The 18,403-nt window shown below is 37.4% G+C and overlaps 1 protein-coding gene across 1 annotated transcript in view; it reads right to left on the bottom strand.

Moving 5' to 3' along the window:
• LOC136028674 (zinc finger protein on ecdysone puffs-like) overlaps window positions 1-16,415 on the bottom strand; it is a gene marked incomplete in the record, with an annotated part of 72,223 nt that extends 55,808 nt beyond the window's left edge. The window contains 1 exon segment of the mRNA XM_065706501.1: window positions 16,202-16,415. Within this exon segment, the coding sequence (XP_065562573.1) occupies window positions 16,202-16,333 (132 nt within the window).
• Between the last annotated feature and the right edge of the window lie 1,988 nt (window positions 16,416-18,403).

Raw genomic sequence — 18,403 nt, 5'->3', positions numbered from 1 at the left:
GTGAGTCATAATTTTGTTGAAATAAAGATATCGAACGAGAAACATGAAGAATGTCATCAGCGAAGTTAAGCAGCGAAAGATTAATCCCCGGGAAAAAGCACGACGGCTTTATTACTTGTGCTTCGATGATAGCGTTATTAAATAGTGATAATAAGTTTTGCCACCTTGACATACGCCTTTCTTGACACTCAGCATTTCTTTAGAAGGAAAAGTGCCGGACGGAGAGGGGATCAGGATGACAGCCGAGAGCTTATTGTACATACTGTAAATAGGAGAAATGATGCAAGAGGAAACACCTCGCTGAAGGGCTTTGAGCAGGATATGGCCATGGATGCCAGAATTAAAGGCTCTACTTACATTAAGCGCTCCAATGACGAGAAGATCACCGCTTTTATCTGCATTAATAAGAAGATTTGCAAAAACGCTGTGAACGTGTTCCCGTCCTGAGTCCTTATTGAACCCGAACTGGTCGTCCGGAGTAGTGCATTGAAGTGCAATTTCATCAAAAATAAGGGATTCAAATAGCTTACAAAAAGTAGTTGAAATAGTGATCGGACGATATGAAGGGCACTGATCAGCTGGTTTACCTTTTTGAGAATAGGATGGACTAATCCAACACCAAAGCTGCCTGGAACGATGCCAGTAACGAAAATCATTTGAAATAGCAGAAAAAGGTGCTCTAGGAGAAGATTGCTAGCAAAGCTTAAATGGGTACCAGATATACCATTGATGCCCTTAGATTTCTCTCTTTTTTTTTAACTTAACAATTTTGGAACGCATCAAGGACGGAGTAACCAGGACACCAATATCCGTAACTGCAAACTGAAGCTCCTCATCGAGAGCCTGGCAAAAGGTGTTGTCTTGGTAGGAATTAGGGGCTGAAAATTGGTCTCTGAAGTAGTCGCACTAGTCTTTTTCTGGCATGCAGGGTGGGTCATTGGAAGATTTGTTTACGCTAAGCGCAAGAATCTTCTTATCCATGGGATACCCAACAAGGAAAATGAAAACATTGAAGAAACTGTTAATGATTTTTTATCAGAAATGTCGATACGGAACTACAGGGATATTAAGTTTACGGCCATCTATAGACTTAGAAGTAAAGCTAAACGTCCCATCAGACAAAACTCGCGCCCGGCATCGGACCCTATTCTTGTATCTGTTTTAAATCTTCGACATAAGGATAATATTATGGCTAGTGTTGGTAATCTAAGAAATACGGGAAAAAGCGTCAGTATTGACCTTCCATTCGAATTGGCTAAACGTCGGAAAGAGCTTCTGAGTACGGCTTATAATTTAAGAAATTGTAAAGTTCCCTCCGATAAAGTGTTTCACACCAAGGTGGTTCAAAAAGGGACTAGATTATGGCTAGAATCCAAAAAGACTCCTAGTTCCAATTGGATCAAGGTTGATGACGCATGCTACGACCCGTTTACCCTAGTTTCCCCCTCGGCCAATACTGATTTTGATTCTGACGCATGATCATTAACGAGTGCTTGCTTCCACTCTATATATTATATATCAAAAAAATGTGCTGTTCTTTATTGTTGTTTGTCTTATTGTATTTTTCCCTTTTATTTTTTCATTCTTTTCCCTCAGTGTTTACACCTTCCTGTGCTATTTTACTTGTCATTTTTTTTGTTTCAGATCAAAATAATCAAGTTCGTGTCTTAGCCTTTTTACTTGGGAATGTTAAGCAGTTGACGTCGCTGGTGTTCACGCGACTACAACATGACTCTCGATCACCTGTATCGGTAAGTAATTATGGTTACTTTTGATTCTCCTTTGGGGATTAACGTCAACATAACATTAGAGAGATTAAATGATAAATGAAATTAAGAGAGTTAATTTTAATGAAATTATAAATAATCCGGTTGGTAAAGCCCCCAATACGAGTTTTGATGAAAGTTTTGTGAATATTATTGATAGCGTGTTTGTGGAGGAGCTGAGATTTTGGGGCTCCGGAGCTCGGTGGGGCGATGTTGTTCCGGTTGTGCATCTTAACATTCAGGGCCTAAAGTCTTCATTCGACGATATTCAATTACTATGCAGGGATTCGTGCCCAGCAATTATCAGTCTCTGTGAAACATTTTTGAATGAGAATAATCAGGTACTTTTGGATATCCCCGGTTAAATGTCGATTTTTCTTAACCGTAAGATGGGCAAAAAAGGTGGACTCGGATTTAACATCCAAAATAATTTTCAGGCTGTACTAAGACATGATTTATGCATAAATAATGAAAACATATTTGAGTCACTTTTTATTGAAATCCCAATTAACGCTAAGAAAAGGGTAATAATTGGCGAAGTATATCGTTCTCCAAGCGGATCTGTGACTGAATTTCTTGAAACATTAGATGACGTTCTTAGGAAAGTTCTTGCTGAAAAATATGAAGTTATATTGATGGGTGACTTTAACCTTGACCTTACGAAATCGTCGTCTAGGCAAGCTTCTAATCTCTTGTCTTAGAATGACATATTTGGCCGGTTTTATGACACAGTTAAGGAAAAATTCACGTCTTATTGTTTAAAAGCTCCTTTAAAAAATCCTCGATCAAAAAGATCAACACCTGTAGCTCCATGGTTAACATCTGGAGTCCTAAAATCAATAAACCGTAATTTTGTACCGTAATTTTCTGAAATCAATTATTCGCAGAGCTAAAACAGTTTATTTTACAAAAAGATTTGTTGATTGCGGTAAAAATATAAAAAAGACGTGGGACTTGATTAAGGAAGTTAGTCGGCCGTCCATGAAACCAGAAGGTCTCCCTAAGTCTCTCATTGTAGACGATCAACTTGTAACAGAAAAAGGCCAAATTCAACATCATATGAATAAATTCTTTGCGGAGATAGGGAAAAAAACTGCTAATAGCGCTTCTTATTCCTCTTTGTCACAGTCTTGGAAGCAGTTCTTAGGTCCCTCGTGCTTGAAATCAATGGGTCTTGGGGAGGTTACGGTGCAGGAAATTAGAAATATTGTTCTGTCTTTAAAGAATTCTTCAGCAGGTTTCGACCAATTTTCTGCTAAAGTAATTAAACATATTCTTCCATCAATTATCATCCCAATTTACCACTTGATAATAGGTCATTTGAACTAGGAGTATTTCCCCAACGTCTTAAACTTGCTCGTGTTATAGCTCTCTTTAAAGGAGGTGACAGAAAGGATCCTGGGAACTACAGACCAATCTCTCTTCTGTCAGTGTTCTCAAGATATTTGAAAGAGCAATGCTCAAACGTCTGGTGAGATTTCTTGAAGCTAATTTTTTTTTCCATCAGCATCAGTTTGGGTTTCGCGCAAAGTATTCTACAGAAAATGCTTGTAATAGACTTCTTCAGTTTATACGACGATCTATAGATTCTAATCTTATTCCTGCAGCCATTTTTCTTGATGTAAAGAAAGCTTTTGACAGCATTACACATAATATTCTCATTGGTAAACTTTGTCATTTTGGTGTCCGTGGAGAAGCATTGTCTTGGTTCTCGTCATATCTAACTGACAGATCTATCGCCACAGAAGTTACAGACGAAAAAGTTCCAATTGAATACGGAGTACCCCAAGGTTCTATTCTTGGGCCAACCCTCTTCCTCATATATGTGAACGATCTCTACCGACTTTTTACACCCCAATTAACAATGTTTGCTGTGGATTGTGTCACAAATCTTACTCTGAGAGTACGTTGGTGTTCACACCTAATAGTCAAAAAGAATTAATAGCATTTGCAGATGACACTACTTTAGGTGCTGCAGCTCTGGATGAATCATCCCTTATTCTAAAGCTTCAAGCAATGACTGAGAAAATACTCTTTTGGTTTGACATAAATCAATTAACTTTAAATGTAAAAAAGTCCTACCTTCTTATTTTTTCTCGTAAAGGTGTGAGCTGCCCCACAATTACTGAGCTTCATACACCAAGAGGCTCCATAAGTCGTCCCCCGGATCGATATGTGCGATTCCTGGGAGTTCTTTTGGATGAAAATTTATCATTTAAGTGGCATGTTCAAATAATAAGAGTGAAAATTTCCCGTGGACTTGGGATCATCCGAAAATTAAAGCGTTTATTCCCTTTCCCTATCCCCCGTCTTTTATACTTTTCTCTGATTTACCCTTATATATGTTACGGTTCGTCTGTGTGGATGTCCACATTTCCCTCGATACTTGCTCCTATTCACAATCTTTATGAGAAAGCGGCAAGAATTATCCAGTCGGCTACACACACTCCTCTTAACCTCCTCAAAATTGAAGATATTTATGTTTCATCTCTATCTTCGTTAGCATATCAATATTTCCAGGGAGATCTCCCATTTTGTTTTTCGGGACTGCTTAAACTAGTAGGGGAAGTAAATTTATATATCGTTCGTAACCGGGAGGATGTGATGATTCCAGCTAGTTCCTTGGTTCGTTCAGACTTCGGCCTGGCTGTGACTGTGGGACGTGCTTGGAACTTGGTTCCCGCTGAGATCCGGCAGTCACGAACACTTGGCTCCTTTAAGAGACAGATGAAAAGTTTCTTATTAAAGGCTTTTTATTAAATGTTTCTTATGGTTTATTTTTTTTTCTTTTTTTGGGTTGTTGTTTTGTTGGTGTTGTATCCTCGATGACGCGAGAATTTTAATTTGTATTTTCTTATCGGGTGATGTGAGGGTCGCTGTTTCGCGGGGACTGCCGGTGAGTTGATTTCTTTTCTTACATATTTATATTTAGATGTTGTTTAGTATGTCTATGACAAGTTTTTATGATTCTTTATTTATTGTGTGCTGTTTCCCAAATAACGGGCCATTGAGCCCTTTGTGATATTGTTTATGTTATTTTATGAAAATAAATAGAACTTGAACTTGAAGCTCAAAGACGCCATAAAGCAGGAGGCGAATTATCGACAATCTTGTTGGTACGGGCAATTTCGTTAGCCTTATGCTGTGCGATGGCTTTGGAAAACTTACGTTTCGTGTAAATACGAACAGCGTTGACTACTCTGGAGCACGGCTTCCCACAATCTGCCCATAATTGTAGCCAGAATTTTGCTGAATCACATGCGGCCAGGAGATTAGGATTATTCCACCAGTTACGCACTTCCGTGCCGAGGCGAATTTTGCTGACAGGAACTGCAGATAGCATGCATTATGTCAGAACAGTTGATGTTTAGTAGGATAGTTTTTTCCGAGTCTATTGTCATGTTCGGATAAGCGAGAAGTGCGAAAGGAATTCGGATCTTCAACAATATGTAGTCACATGAGCTCTGGTAGGAATCAATGTTAGCAGCTTCCCAGTTGAGGCTGAACAACCATTTAGGTGGGGAATTTGTGGGTGAAGTTTGCTGCAAGGGCTTTATTTGAAAAGAATTACAGATCGGCATGTGGTCGGATATGGAGTAATCAAGAAGAACTGTTGTATTAGAGGTGGGTTTAATCATAGAAGAACAATAGAAATAGTCCAACTGAGACACGGAGCCAGATTGATGGATGTACGTAAAATCGCGATCATTTCCAACATAGGTGAGACTTGAACAAGCATGGAGTAAGATCTGAGATCTATTGTTTTCAGGGTCAGACAGTTCACAGTCAAAGTCACCAAACAGGAGACAACTTAGGCCTTCATCTTCATATTTTGATACTAGCTTGGCAATAGATATACATGTGAGAGAGAAATTCCTCTCAGATATATCATTATGGTAGTTAGAAGGAAAACAAACTACAAATATGACCACATTCGAAACTTCAACCGCAAGGAAACGGTCAGACTTAGCAACTAGATTACCAAGTAGCTCTTTGAGTATCATCAGGGCCAAACCACCTGAAGGCCTTCCGCGAGTGGACTTAAAAGGGTGGAAAAAACAGATTAAGAGAATATTTGAACTCCAACAGTTGACGACTATCGCTTGACGAGAAGTGTTCCTGGAGACCCAGCACGTCAGACAGCAAGCAAAGTTCAGACAGTAGGCGATGTTTCAGTAGAATTTTCCCAATTGATGTTCCACGACACAATTTTTAATGTTTCCTCAGGCATTGGAATTCTTTAGAAGACAGAGCGACAGGACATTTTAAACTGTAACGTGGGTGGCCAGAGGAGTTGCAAAGAGCACACTTAAGTGCCTTGGTACAAGGATTACCTTTGGTTGTGAAGTGGCCAGCCTCACCGCACCTGGAACATTTTCGGGTACCTGAGCACGCAGACGTAAGATGACCATATGACTGGCAAGAGAAGCATTGGGGTGGCAAGCGTTGAAATATACTAATGGGGAGTCTTTTGTACCCTATGATGTGTGGAAAGCGAATAGAAGACTCAAAAAGAAGCTTAAACAAACGGGTGTTTCAGATTTGAGTTGCTTTCAAACAGTTGGCAATCAGATCACATAGGCTATTTTCGTTCAGGTCTTCAGGAACATAACGGATAATACCGAAAAAGGAGGGGCATTGGAGTTTAGGCTTGGCTTCAGGGTTATTCCCGGTTATGCGTGACATAATAGATTCAGCACCACTTTTATCCCTCTGACTACTTTCCAGGCGTCTCTACTGGGGCGAAGATTGATTATATTCCCACTAGCTTCTCCACATACATGCTCCAGATAAGCTTTACGGGAGTCACGCTTTTTAAGGTCTAAGGAGGGCTTCTTGAGAATAACTGCATAGGAAGGCTTGACTGGTGGAGTGACTAATTGATTTATGGATGTAGCAAGTTTCTCAGCTGCACGGGCTTTTTTCTCACTTTCAATAAAGTCCTTCAAATTATTGGAGATTTCTGTCACTTTTTGAGCAACAATAGCACTCAATCCACCAGGCGTAGTTGGGACCTCCATAGGATCAAAAATTACGAATTTCGGTAATTTGATCTCGTTAGTCTCACATAACTGGATCAGTTTCAGCATATCTAACACATTATTGGCAATCTTTTGGCGAGCAACGTTACGACTCGAAGTATTTAAATAGTGCCAAAGTGTATCCTTAGCTTTGATAATCATATCCTTGTCATAAAATCCCACTGCCTTTTCGCAAATTTCATCAGTCTTATTTGCTTGGAGTGCTCGCGATAAATAATTTAGCAAAGCATTATGCACAAGTCTTTCTTTCTCACTCGACATTATGCTAATTTAGAAGTCAAGACACATTCAATAGGAAAAAATAACTGGTTTCCTTTTGCACGCCACAAGAGCCCATTAGCAACTAAAATATAATTGATACATGAAATGAAATTAAATGAAAATACATGAATGAAAAGGCAAGACAAGCCAAAGAATCAGCAAGCCATGGAGACACACAAACTGAATATTGCCATACCAAAGAAATAATAGGAAAGTCAAGTACCCAAGAATGCCTGGTGAAAGATGAAAACAGAAGGCTCCTGACAGATGCAAAAGAACAAAAAGAATGGTGGGCAAAGCCCTACTTCATTGCCCACACCAGTGGTCCCATTGGATATACCAGACCAACCTCTCTTCAGTCTTCACATCAGTGATGAAAACCCAATAGCTGATGTTTTACTCTCAGTAGCTAAAAAACTTAAGAATGGAAAGGACCCTGGTAGAGACTGCATTTCAACTGAAATGATTAAGTTCAGTCTGCATTGAACCCTGGCCGTCATTCTTCTTGCTCCTCTGGCAGACCAAAAAGTTCCCTGAAGACTGGAGAACAGGAGCCTTAGTCAAACTCTTCAAGAAAGGGGAGGCAAAAGAATGCAACAACTTTAGAGGAATCAATCTTCTCTCGATCCCTGCAAAGCTCTTCATGACAATAGTATAAGGAAGACTCCATGAAGACTTCACTTACGTGAACATGGATTTTGGCGAAAAAGATCTTGCACCAACTTTATTTTTACTTTATGCACCATGCTGGAAGAATCTAACAAATGGAGGCAGCACTTGTATATACTCTTCACGGACTTTGAAAAGGCATTTAATTCAGTAGATTGTCAAATGCTGTAAAGAGTACTATGGTTTTACAGCATTCCAAGAAAGTAATCCATATAATAGTTGCTATGTATGAAGAGACAGAATGTTGTATCAAAACATTGGATGGCAAAACAAGCTGCTTCAAGGTGACATCTGGCGTCAGGCAAGACTGTGTCCTGTCACCTCTCCTCTTCGTCCTAGTTGTAAACTACATCTTTAGACAGATAAATGGGCATGAAATCCGAATTGCAAAAAAACTTCTTCAGGGTGTCAACTTCGCCAATGATGTTGGGTTCATAGAATCCAACAAGCAGAAGCTTCAGGAATTCCTTAACAAACTCGCAGAGGAAGCTGAACAATTCGAACTACATGTCAACACCCAAAGATTAAAGCAATATCAATCAATAGTTCAAAGATGGGAATCCCACTAGGAGGAGAGAACATAAAACGTGATAGACTTCAAATACTTAGGGAGTGAAGTTACTTCCAATGGCAAATCTGAAAAAGAATTGTACACCAGGATAGTCTCGGCCAATGCATCATTTCAGAGACTTCTGCCAGTCTGGAAATCCTCCATATACTTGCTGAAGTTGAAACTCAGGTTGTTCCAGAGCAGTGTACTGTCTGTCCTGAGTTAAGTTATGGAATGCCTAAAGAAAACTACAGAACAGGAGAAATGTCTTACCGCCTTTAAGAATAACTGTCTTTGCTGAATCCTTAGAATCATTGGAGAGACCATGTCAGCAACATAAAGATCTGTACCCACACAGTCCAGCCAGATATCACAACCATTGTACAACGATGTAGAAGGCAATACCTTGGACACAGACTTCCAAAAGTGCTCCTCCAATGGCAATCAGAAGGCACCTGTTGCAGAGGAAGATCAAAGAACACACTCGGTAGGACATGGAACATGACAGAGAAGCCCTCCAGACAAGTCTCATTCCAGAGTGGGAAGACATGTATGCAGGAGCTCACATGTGGGAAGATTGGAGGCTACTCACTGAAAGCCTGTGTGCCTCTAGAGGCACTGGAGGAACTGAAGTCTAAGGTATGGTCTTCTGCAAAACCAATAAGGATATCATGCAAGTAGAGGGAAGGAGGCAACTTTTGGTCTATTCCTAAAGGGACTAAGTACAAGATTTTTATGAATCAAGGAGTTATTGTAACAAGTTTGTAATTTCAAATTTAATCTAGCATAGTGGCATGGTTTTGAACACAAATCTTTAATTTTAGGAATGTTCATTCTTGTTTTGTTTCTAATTTCTGCTATAGCATTCTTCCCAATAATTCTTATTATAAATGTGTTCTTCTTCTATAATTCTCCTATAAAAGGGGCTTTCCCTTTGGTTTTTTAGCACTTTGCTCAAGCTTGACAGTGTTACCTTAATGGGAAAAAGACATATTAAAGAAGCCACTTAATAAAAATTTCACACTTGAATCAGATGTATCAATTTGGTACATATAGCTTCTAGCTTTAATAAACAAAAATTTTTGGAATACAACAGAGTAGACCTAGGCTCTGAAATTTGTGTGTAGTTCACAACAAGATATATACTCTGCTGTTAGCACCCAAAAACAGAAACTTAGTGTAGTCTATCCTGGTGTTAGGGTGGGGGTTGGGGGGTTGGTTAGGTGACATTAAACTAAGTTTAAAGCAACTCTGAAAATCGACTAAACTGCATTTACTTGATTAGAATAAAGAAACCCTTTTGTTGCAATATTAAATAGTCTAGTTTAGAAGGGGAATGATTTGTAAAATTCTAGTTAATGGGCTTTGTGCTATGTTGGAAAGTGGTTGAATTAGTAGAATAAAACTGTCGAAAATAGACATAGAGCCTAAGTTATACCTCAAAGCTGTTTTTAATATCTTTTTCTAGTTCCTCCCATTTTTGAGGCCTAGAAAGTTGAATTGAAGACAAATTAGTCAATTACCTATCTTTGGGGAAAAATACATTTTCCTTAACTTTGATTTAAGTCTACTTCTCTTTGACTCTAGATTTTCTTTGGTTTACGTAGGATTTAGAACCATGTTAAGACTTAGTGTTTGTTACATATAACCAAGAGCTTTCTTTCTGATTGTTGACTTTGCTTTTTGCTTGAAGGATTTGCATCCTACTGATGCAAGTGAGGCATACCCAAGGGTAGTATCTTGGGATATTTACTTTTCCTTATTTACATAAATGAGATAGCCCTCTGTGTCCCTTTGCCAACAATAATATGATACCCACAGCCATCGAAAAACACAAAGATCAAAGCCCAGCCTCTATAATCTAAAAAAAAAATAGATGGCCAAATTAAACACTTAAAAACAACTTTCTACTACCCAGCTTTTTCATCTCATTTTACACAAGTTGTACCTAACTTTATTTTCCAATATAGATGCCTGCAGCAGGGAAGATCAGGCATGACCAAGAAACAGGGCTGGCATGAACGGTCTAGTTCTTTTTATTCCTAAGAAAAGCACCATGAATGCTAAACTAGCTTCTTTCAGCTTTCACTATGTTATTCTTTTAACACTTGATATGGTGTTTTCCTAATTAGTTTTTTTTTGAATATATCAACAAGAAATCAAACAAAATTGGCTTGGTTTATGGGAAGTGCAATTAGAGCTCTACCTGCTCACTCTAGGTCTCTTCAGCATAAGGTAATGATGCAAATAAATAAAAACTAAAAATTTGTAAAAAAAAAGAGAAAGAAAAACAGCATGAAAACCAATAGTAAAATTACATAAGCATCAATCAACACAAACAAAACATATCCTTTCTTCAGACTTGTCCTCTCTGTTTGGAGAAGACAAAATGCTTACTATTTTTTTTCTTTTTTTTTCAAACTTAGCAATGACAACAAAAAAAATGAGCATTTTTAAAAAGTAAACTCAAAGAGGTATTTTTGAAAATCTAGAGAAGGAAAAAAACTTAGGGAACATAGCTCCCCCTCCCCTCATTGATGCTACTAATCTTGTCTTGTACTATCAAAAATAATAAGAAACAAGGTGTCACCTTTAGGACTCAAAATAGAATAGATAAAACTCTAGTTTAGGGGCTTTTTGCAATCTGGGAAAGTAGCTGAGTTAGGCAAATCAAACAACCAGGGGTGCGTCCTGGGCTGATCCTGATCTCCAGAGAAGACATTATGAAGCATCTAACTTCACTCCTTCCCCCTCCAGAGAGTACTAACTTTTCATGACTTTTAACAATCTTTTACCTTAAATTTGCTTTAAATCACATTGTCCAACAACTAAGGCAAATCTTGTGATGGTGCTGGTGAGCAATGTCAATGATTCGAATTGGCTGTGTCCCACTTTGTGCTATAAAAGTGAAACCTAGCAAAATATATCTTCTGCTCAAATAAGGAGTAAAAAAATTGAGCCTTATTGCTTTGCTCATTCCTGCCAAAACAACAGGAATTGCATGTTCACAAACTAGATCAATGAAAAGTACATTGAAAACTCTAAATTAAGGTGAAATTCTTTGTCAGAATTCAAAGGTTTAAACCTGCAATGTATACAGTCTTCTAAGCCCTAAAAATAAGAAACAGGTAAAGATAGTAGCTCAATAACATCTTCCCAGAGGATGTTTTAAGACCTTGATTTATTCATGAAAACTTTGATCACCTAACTCAAATAGATGCTTAAAAGATAGAAAGAAGTCCATAAACTAAATTTGAAAAAGTGACTGGTTTAGACAAACTGACCACTTAATAGACTATACAAAATTTTTTAATCATGGCTCTAACTAAAATGAGAGCACTAGTTGTGCAGGAATGATCCACAGCATGTCAAATTACTATGACCACAAGCGGGAGGTTAGGATCAGAGGGGCAGCAATATTCCAACAATTCAATAAGAATTATATGGGTTTCTTCTATTTCCCCTTCCTTTGAACTAATTCTGTATTTATCTGGAGGCTCAATGAAAGCCAAGATGTTTTGGCATTAAAGAGAATCATTTGAAACATCTGCCCTCTCCATGACTACAACACACTACTATAAAGGTTTTAAAACCCTGCTATCAAGGTTTCAAGCTCTTATCTACAAATATTTGAAATTTTTTGCAAAGAATAATCATGGATAAAACAACAGCAAGCAAAACAATAGGTTCCTATGATGACAGTGAAATTTGCTTAAAGCTTAACAATATTTTGGCTCTATATCCAAGAGCAATCTACATATAAAAATGAAGTAAAACTTAAACAACATTGGATCTCCAAAACTAAAATTGGAAAATTAAAACAGTCCCAATTTGTTTATTTTTATGATGGGAAGGCAGTGTGGTCTTAACTGCTATTTAAAGATCATGGATAGGAGTTTTTTGTTATCTTTTTTGTGTTTTTTCCTTGGGGATGATTGCATCAAACCAAAGGTCTTAGAAAATTAGGAAAGGGTTCATTTAAACAAAAATTTAAAATATGAATGCCCTTTTAAGTGACAATTAAATGAAAAAAAAAATTTCAGCTGAAAGTTGAAAAACTTTGAAAAATGCCTTAAACACAAGGGTCATTTAATTGGAATGATAGAAACTTTTCAAAACAACTTTAGTGGAAAGAGCAAGGCATAGAGGAGGGGGAAACACCCACATATATGGAATAATTTCTGACTTTTTTTTAATGTTGCTCCTTGATTTCAGTTGAAAAAACTTGCTTTTTTCATTTAATTTCTAATTTGTTTTCAAATAATGCTGAGAAATCTGGCTCCCTCTCCATGAAAAATTTTCTCCCCTCACAGGAAATTCCTACAACATAAAATATCCTGCTCCCCACAAGAAACGTCCAGTAGACAATTCCATTCCTACTGAAAATTCCTTATGAATGATTCCACCTAAAGCACAAGATCCTTCTAAATATCAAATTTCATTAATATCTAGTTACCCTTTTGTAAGTTACAAATACCTCAATTTTCAAAATTACCCACCCCCCCAATTCCACCAAAGAGAGCACATCCGGTCCAGTTATGTCAGTCCTGTATCTTAGACAGGTTTCTATTCTTTCCATCCAGTTTCATCCTGATCTCACCGCTTTAAGTATTTTGTAAGATTTCTGGTCCCCCAACTGCCCCCCCCCCCAATTACGCTTGATACAGTTGAGATTTAAAATAAGAGATCTGAGTTATGAGGTCCTTCTAAATATGAAGTTTCATGAAGATCCAATCACTCCTTTGTAAGTTAAAAATACATAATTTTTTCTTATTTTTCAGAATTAACCCCCCCCCCCAATAGAGCGGATCCATTCCAATTATGTAAATCATGTATGTAAGACTTCTGCTTATTTTTCCCACCAAGTTTCATCCTGATCCCTCCACTCTAAGTGTTTTCCAAGTTTTAGGTTTCCCCCTCCCAACTCCCCCCCCCCAATCTCACCAGATCCGGTCGGTATTTAAAATAAGAGCTCTGAGACATGATATCCTTCTAAATATTAAATTTCATTGAAATCCAATCACCCATTTGTAAGTTAAAAATACCTCATTTTTTCTAATTTTTCAGAAATAACCGCACCCCCCCCCCAACTACCCCAAAGAGAGATGATCCGTTTCGTTTATGTCAATCATGTATCTAGGACTTGTGTTTATTTTCCCACCAAGTTTCATCCCAATCCCTCCACTCTTATTGTTTTCAAAGTTTTAGGTTTCCCCCTCCCAAATCCCCCCAATGTCACCAGATCCGGTCGGGACTTAAAATAAGAGCTCTAAGACACGATATCCTTCTATACATCAGATTTCATTGAGATCCAGTCACCTGTTTGTAAGTTAAAAATACCTCATTTTTTTCTAATTTTTCAGAATTACCCCCCCCCCAACTACCCCAAAGAGAGTGGATCTGTTCTGATTATATCAATCATGTATCTAAACTTGTGCTTATTTTTCCCATCAGAATTTCATCCTGATCCTTCACTCTAAGTGTTTTCCAAGATTTTAGGTTTCCCCCTCCAACTTCCCCCAATGTCATCAGATCCAGTCAGGATTTAAAATAAGAGCTCTGAGACACACTATCATTCCAAGCATCAAATTTCATTAAGATCCCATCACCCGCTCATAGGTTAAAAATGCTTCATTTTTTCTATTATTTCCAAATTAACCAGCCCCACACTCCCCCCCCCCCCCAGATGGTCAAATTGGGAAAACAACTATTTCTAATTTAATCTGGTCTGGTCCCTGATATGCTTTGTAACCTTCATCATCCTAGCTTACCTGGAAGTGCCTAAAATAGCAAAACCAGGACTGACAGACTGACCGACAGAATTTGTGATTGCTATATGTCACTTGGTTAATACCAAGTGCCATAAAAAAAGTTGAATAATGATTCTATTTTCTAATTGTTTTTCAAATCATGCCAGAAATCTACCCTCCCACAGGAAATTTTTCCTAGACACCAAGTGGTTCCCATGGACAATTCTTATAGAGAATTTCTGCTGCAGAGAATTCTCCAATGAAGATTTCTCTTGCAAAAATCCCCCCCCCCCAAAGAAAACTCCTCTAGACAATTAAAACCCTGGTGAATCTTCCCAAGAATATCTCCACATGGAAAATTCAGTCACCAAAAAGAAAATAAGACAAATAAAAAGAAGTTTATATAGGAATTCTGATAATTCCCTTAGGTGTAAATTTACCCCTGGAAAGTTTACCACAAGAAACTTCCATCCCATGGAATATTCCATATGCTTTTTAAAACCAGAATATAATTTGCACTTTACTGAAAAACATTCTTTTAAATGTTTTCACTTTTATAACTTCAAGAAATGAAAAATTAATTAAGATTTTAAGGAATTAATATCAGCATATGTATATTAAACTGACAATGTATATTGATTTGAATTTTTCTCAGTAAAGTGCAAATTATATTCTGGTTTTTAGAAGGCATTGAGATTTTAAACCCTAGTCATGTTAATTTCTACTTGTTTTGAGTTTTTTACTTGGTTATTTGTTGTAATTTCTGTTTGTTTTGGGTTTCATTTATTTATTAATTTGTGGTAGTTATATGTTATATGCTCTTATTTTGTTCATTTTTAGTTTAATTGAGTACTTCATTTTTTTAAAAATGTATTTTGTGGAAATTTTATTTTGAAATTAATTACATATAAAAACCATTTTTAAATTTTTGTTGATGGGTCCAAAATGAATGAGAAGGTGGCAAGTGGAGCTTTTCTCCCACACCTTAATGTTGAAATGAGTGGGAGAATGTATGATAATGTTTCTATAATGTCTGCAGAGTTAAATGCCATAATCATGGCATTAGAGCACCTTATGAATAATCAACCCTTGATTGCTAATTTATAAAAAAAAATTATAGTATACTCTGACTCTTTGTCAGGCCTAGTCAAGCCAAGAGTATTCAGCTCCTCACTGTAAGATGGATACAAACACAATATATTGTCTTGGCATTACTGATATTCTTCAGTCAAGAGGCACAAGAACATACCTTCAGTATGTTCCAAGCCACTCAAGTATAACCAGTAACCATCAAGCAGATGAAATTGTAAAAAATGCTCTAAATATAGCCTAGACCAGCCAAGTGGGAGACCAATTGCCATTAGAGACATATACTGCTGGAGACTATCAGAGGTAATGTTAATTAAGAATAGACCAAATTTATCTCCTTTCCCTAATAAGCACCTTTCTATAATTTATCATAGAATTTGATCAGGCTCAAATGGGCTAAATTATTAGGTCTTTGTGTATCAATTTCCTAATTCAAGTGGCTCAATTCCCTCTTTTCCTTTTTGCAGACATTGTAGGCTAATATAAAAAAAAAATTAACAATTCACCATTGCCTATTTGAATGTAATATGCTGATGTCTGCACAGTATACCCAGTAATGTAAACTGTTTTAAAGTGCTTCAAACCACAAAATCTCTCTATAAGCTTAGATTCTATCTGACCAGACCTGTACACAGAACTCAATGTAGGCCTGTATCCTCTGATATTTAAACTCCTAGAATTAAAATATTTACTCAAGATATCTAAGGAGTTTCAAGCTAAATAAGGAGCAACCATTGCAGTAGCTTATTCCAACTCTCAAAGTGAGTCTAAAGGAAAAGGGCTGAATAGTCTTGACTGAAAAGCACAAGCTTGCTGAAATCGAAGAAGAAACCAGTGAGGTATAAACCGTTTTCTGATTATTTTTTTGGGGAGGGGATGTTGCTTTATTTGTTGGGGGGGGGGGTAGTAGCCTAACAGGTTTAGTGCCATAGGCTGTTTTTTATTAGGCTAGCCTACTAAAACATTCAGGAATGACTCCAGAACCTGAGAAGGCTATTAAAACTTGGGAGGTTTTGTCAAGATGAATTTGACCAAACATGAAACAAAACATAGCCAAGTTATTCCTAAGCATACCTGTCCTTGAAATACAGTTGATAGCAGAGTATTTGCAAAAGGCATTTGTTCATCAGGAGCAAAACCTGAGAATGGATTTTCAGGTGAACTTCTGTAATTTTGCTGTCCATAGTAATAAGGCAGTCTTGCCATTGCGCCTATGATGTATCCTACACACTTTTTGATGCGTTTATATAGGCACGTGCAATGTAGTAATCAAAAGTGATGATGATGATCGAAATTTCAAATCTTCAATGTTGAATCTAGATGGCAAAACTGACAGAATGAAAAGGTTAACAAGAAACTATTTTCAAAATAAGTTAAGAAGTGTCACAGATTTTCCCCTAAAATATCAAAAAGACCCATCGGTCATTCTGGGTGGTTTTGAGAAATATTGTATCATTTAATCTTGTTTTCAGCATTTTGACTTTCAAAACTGTTACTTAGAGCCTTAAGAAGTGGAGAACTCAGTAGCGGTTTTATGTCTCATAATGTTGGGATTCCAGAAAGATATCAAGTTGTTACTAGAGGCAGACTTCGCAGCTCAGCAAGAGAGATGGATCTTCAAGAAAATTGCTGACTACTTCTGAAGTTTCAACACTTTATAAAAGTTGTCCTTAAAACGGTAAGATGAAGGGTTGACAAGCAAAAGAAGGGGAGGGTCCTTTCGCATGAGCCGTAGGGGTACCTGTCGGTTTTTTTTTATTCTTAAATTGTGGGGAAAAGGTAGCAGGACATTACACTTCCCTTGTTTTGTCCTTTCGAAGAATCCAAAGATATTTCCTTCGCCCCTCCTTTGGAAGAATAAATCGATGCATAGAAAAGAGTTAGCCAACTTTAAAACTACAATGACCCAGAAAAATGGAGTCCAAGTGCTTTCTGCTGAAGAAGAAGAGCTCGAGTTCTTTTGACAGTTGTGGATCTTGCTTCCCAAAAAACTCGTCTGAATTAAAAGAATTTTTTGCCCAAGTAAAAAGCAGCAATAGGCGTGAGCAGCAACAGGCTCGGAATCCCTTGAACTTAAAAAATAATATTGCTATAGTTGCGTATAAAATGGTTTAAATGGGAAACCAATACCCTAAATCCTTCCTTTGTAACGCCAGTGATATTTATCAGCGTTTACTTGAAAGCACACAATATTTCACAAATATCGCAGTACGGCTCATTGAGACTTCTGAATGAATAAATTAGGCTGCTAGCAATATAGATAACTTAGAGCGTTATAAAGATCTTGAATCCAACTCAGTCCTACGTTTAGGTACCCTGCCAAAAAGACATGGTCCTTGTTACTGCCTTACAATACTTAGAAAATATGATTGCAGAAGATTTTGTGCCTTTCCCTCAAATGGTTAAGAGCTTGTCACTATTTAATTCTGTCGTATTACCTGCGTGAACCTGTTAGCAAAACAAATGATTTTTCTGAAGGATTTGAGAGTCAAGTGTACAAGAAAAGGCTTAAAAATTAGTCTTAAGGAGATTAAGTCGCTTAAGTTACGGATAAATGAAGGTGAAGATATTGGGTAAAGAATAAATAGATCACATGGATAACTTCACTTACCTGGATAGTTTTTTTTTAATAAAAATGGTGAAGGCAATGGAGACGTTAAAAGTAGAATAGCCATGGCTCAGTATGTTTTTTCACAGTTGAAAATATATGTGAACCGAGATTAGAATATTAGAATCTATAGTGATGACAGTGGTCGGGTATGATTCTGAAACGTGGGCACTTCGGAAGACGGAGGATTTGTTAGATGTATTCCAGATGAATTGTCTACAGACTGATTGGGGTATTCGTTTGACTGATCATATTTCAAACAATAAGTTTGTCTCAAGATTGTCCTTTTCTGTCATTTATCTAGGGCCAAACAAAAAATGGAACGTCCCTGAATGTGGTGATGAGATCGTAATAAAGAATTTAAATGAAATTGGAATCTCTTGGGAGGATTTAAAGAGGGCATAGGTGACATAGAAGGAGGAGTGTGCACTGCTATGTAGGCCTCATGTGGCTTGGTTCTGCAGTGAGTTGTTAGTAGCAAAATACCCTTGACCCTCTAAGACACCGACGAGTTGAGGAAGAATGAAAACTTTGAAGACTGAAATAAAGAGACCTAAGATGTCTACGAGATATGAAAAGGGGACAATTCTCTATCTCTGATAATCCACAAACAAATAAGAGGAAATAACCTTATAGCATTTACTACTACTATTAACAAACTCACCACA

This window comes from Artemia franciscana, chromosome 7 (genome assembly GCF_032884065.1).
Source record: "Artemia franciscana chromosome 7, ASM3288406v1, whole genome shotgun sequence".
Lineage (NCBI taxonomy): Eukaryota > Metazoa > Arthropoda > Branchiopoda > Anostraca > Artemiidae > Artemia > Artemia franciscana.
Note: the sequence above shows the minus strand (reverse complement) of the source record. Positions and strands in the feature narration are given on the sequence as shown.